Source organism: Neoarius graeffei, chromosome 17 (assembly GCF_027579695.1).
Source record: "Neoarius graeffei isolate fNeoGra1 chromosome 17, fNeoGra1.pri, whole genome shotgun sequence".
Classification (NCBI taxonomy): Eukaryota; Metazoa; Chordata; class Actinopteri; order Siluriformes; family Ariidae; genus Neoarius; species Neoarius graeffei.
The window spans coordinates 53934128-53936627 of record NC_083585.1 but is presented as its reverse complement, the minus strand read 5'-3'; the positions used below and the strand labels follow the sequence as shown (position 1 = coordinate 53936627).

Genomic DNA, 2500 nt, shown 5'->3' with positions numbered 1-2500 from the left:
GCGTGTGAGTGTATGAGTGAGGGTGAGAGTGTCAGAGAGAGAGAGTGTGTGTGTGTGTGTGTGTGTGTGAGAGAGAGAGAGTGTGAGTGAGTGAATGAGGGTGAGAGTGTCAGAGAGAGAGTGTGTGTGTGAGAGAGAGTGAGTGAGTGCATGAGTGAGGGCGAGAGTGTCAGAGAGAGAGAGAGAGAGAGAGAGAGAGAGTGAGTGAGTGCATGAGTGAGGGCGAGAGTGTCAGAGAGAGAGAGAGAGAGTGAGTGAGTGCATGAGTGAGGGCGAGAGTGTCAGAGAGAGAGAGAGAGAGAGAGTGAGTGAGTGCATGAGTGAGGGCGAGAGTGTCAGAGAGAGAGAGAGAGAGAGAGAGAGTGTGTGTGAGAGAGAGTGTGAGTGTATGAGTGAGGGCGAGAGTGTCAGAGAGAGAGAGAGAGAGAGTGTGTGTGTGTGAGAGTGTGAGTGTATGAGTGAGGGTGAGAGTGTCAGAGAGTGTGTGAGAGAGTGTAAGTGTATGAGTGAGGGTGAGAGTGTCAGAGAGAGAGTGTGTGTGTGAGAGACTGTGAGTGTATGAGTGAGGGTGAGAGTGTCAGAGAGTGTGTGTGTGAGAGAGAGTGTGAGTGTATGAGTGAGGGTGAGAGTGTCAGAGAGAGAGAGTGTGCGAGAGAGAGAGTGTGTGTGAGAGAGAGTGTGAGTGTATGAGTGAGGGTGAGAGTGTCAGAGAGAGAGTGTGTGTGTGAGAGACTGTGAGTGTATGAGTGAGGGTGAGAGTGTCAGAGAGTGTGTGTGTGAGAGAGAGTGTGAGTGTATGAGTGAGGGTGAGAGTGTCAGAGAGAGAGAGTGTGCGAGAGAGAGAGTGTGTGTGAGAGAGAGTGTGAGTGTATGAGTGAGGGTGAGAGTGTCAGAGAGAGAGTGTGTGTGTGAGAGACTGTGAGTGTATGAGTGAGGGTGAGAGTGTCAGAGAGTGTGTGTGTGAGAGAGAGTGTGAGTGTATGAGTGAGGGTGAGAGTGTCAGAGAGAGAGAGTGTGCGAGAGAGAGAGTGTGTGTGAGAGAGAGTGTGAGTGTATGAGTGAGGGTGAGAGTGTCAGAGAGAAAGAGAGAGTGTGTGTGTGAGTGTATGAGTGAGGGTGAGAGTGTCAGAGAGAGAGAGAGAGAGTGTGTGTGTGTGTGTGTGTGTGTGTGTGAGTGTATGAGTGAGGGTGAGTGTCAGAGAGAGAGAGAGTGTGTGAGGGTGAGAGTGTCAGAGAGAGAGAGAGAGAGAGAGAGTGTGTGTGAGTGAGTGAGTGTGCGGTGCGGGTCGGTGTTTCTCTCCCACTCGGATACTCCTTGCTGTCGGTGTTCCCTCTCCTCCTCCTCCGCGGTGTGTTTAGTCCCGGAAGCCGGGTCGCGGTGTGTGTGTGAGTGAGTGAGAGTGTGTGTGAGAGTGTGTGTGAGAGTGTGTGTGTGTGTCGCGGTGTTTTCGGTCGCGCGGAGTCATGCGGGTTTTTGTGCGCGCGCGGGTGTTTGAGGAGCGGCAGCGCGGAGGAGTGAAGCGGCTTCAGCATGAGCGCGCGCGCCACTGAGCTCCCACTGCGGCGCTCCTTCAGCCAGCAGCTGCGGCGCTGCACCGCCAGAGCCTGGGATTCACTGCGCGCCCACCGCCGCCACTGCACGCGCACAGGTCGGTGAGCAGCACAGCCGCAACTCACGCACACTCATCATCACAGGCAACCTGCTCATCTACTCACGCGTTTATTCCCAGGCTCACGCGTTTATTCCCAGGCTCACGCGTTTATTCCCAGGCTCACGCGTTTATTCCCAGGCTTCCTTTGACACATCTGTAGGCCATGTTGCATGTGGTCTGCACAGTGTAAAGTGTTCACAAGTTACTGTACCTCTCCTTGTTTAGTGCATGTTTTGTACTTTGTGTACCTGAGGCGGTGCATCTGCTCTAAAGATACAGCAGGAACCTCGGAGTGGAGGAAAAAGTACAGAGTGGAGCCTTTACTTCACTTTCTGAGAGTGATCAAGGGGAATAAATGAAAGTCTTCACAATCAAGACAAATCCATTTACTTCACTTTACTTTCATTTACTTTACTTACTGACTAAAGTGTATACGAGCCCAGGGACCATTACAGAAGTCATGCGCTCTGAGAAATAAAGGTACTTTTCCTTGGTGCTGGGGACCTATCATCAAAAGTGCTTGTTTGTTTGGTTTTTTTTTTTAACCTTTTCACTCTATATGAATATAGTGAACTTAAAAATAATCAAAGATCCATAAAGGCACATTAACAGCCACTTATTTTCAAGCTTTACTCTAAAATCTGATTCAGGCTACATGACAGATCCAGCACACTGATGGTACCAATACAGTGAAGAAAGGTACAGCCTGGTACCTTTATTTATGCTTTGACCTTTGTTTGTTTGTTCCCAACATAACTCAGAAAGCACCAAGCAAATTTTGATGAATTTTTGAGGAAGACGTGGGCCGAGGAACATTTTGATTAGATTTTGATGCAAATCCGAATACG

The 2500-nt window shown here is 49.9% G+C and overlaps 1 protein-coding gene across 3 annotated transcripts in view; it reads left to right on the top strand.

The window, feature by feature from the left end:
• Window positions 1-2500, top strand: part of stard13b (StAR related lipid transfer domain containing 13b) — a 269782-nt gene that overhangs the window by 143234 nt on the left and 124048 nt on the right. Inside the window, exon 1 of one of the 3 annotated variants that reach the window (XM_060897734.1) lies at window positions 1333-1649. The exons of the other annotated variants lie outside the window; for them this stretch is intronic. Coding sequence (XP_060753717.1) covers window positions 1532-1649 — 118 coding nt within the window. The 5' untranslated portion in view covers window positions 1333-1531. Of the gene's footprint in view, window positions 1-1332; window positions 1650-2500 lie in introns of those variants that run through there. 3 annotated transcript variants of the gene reach the window in all.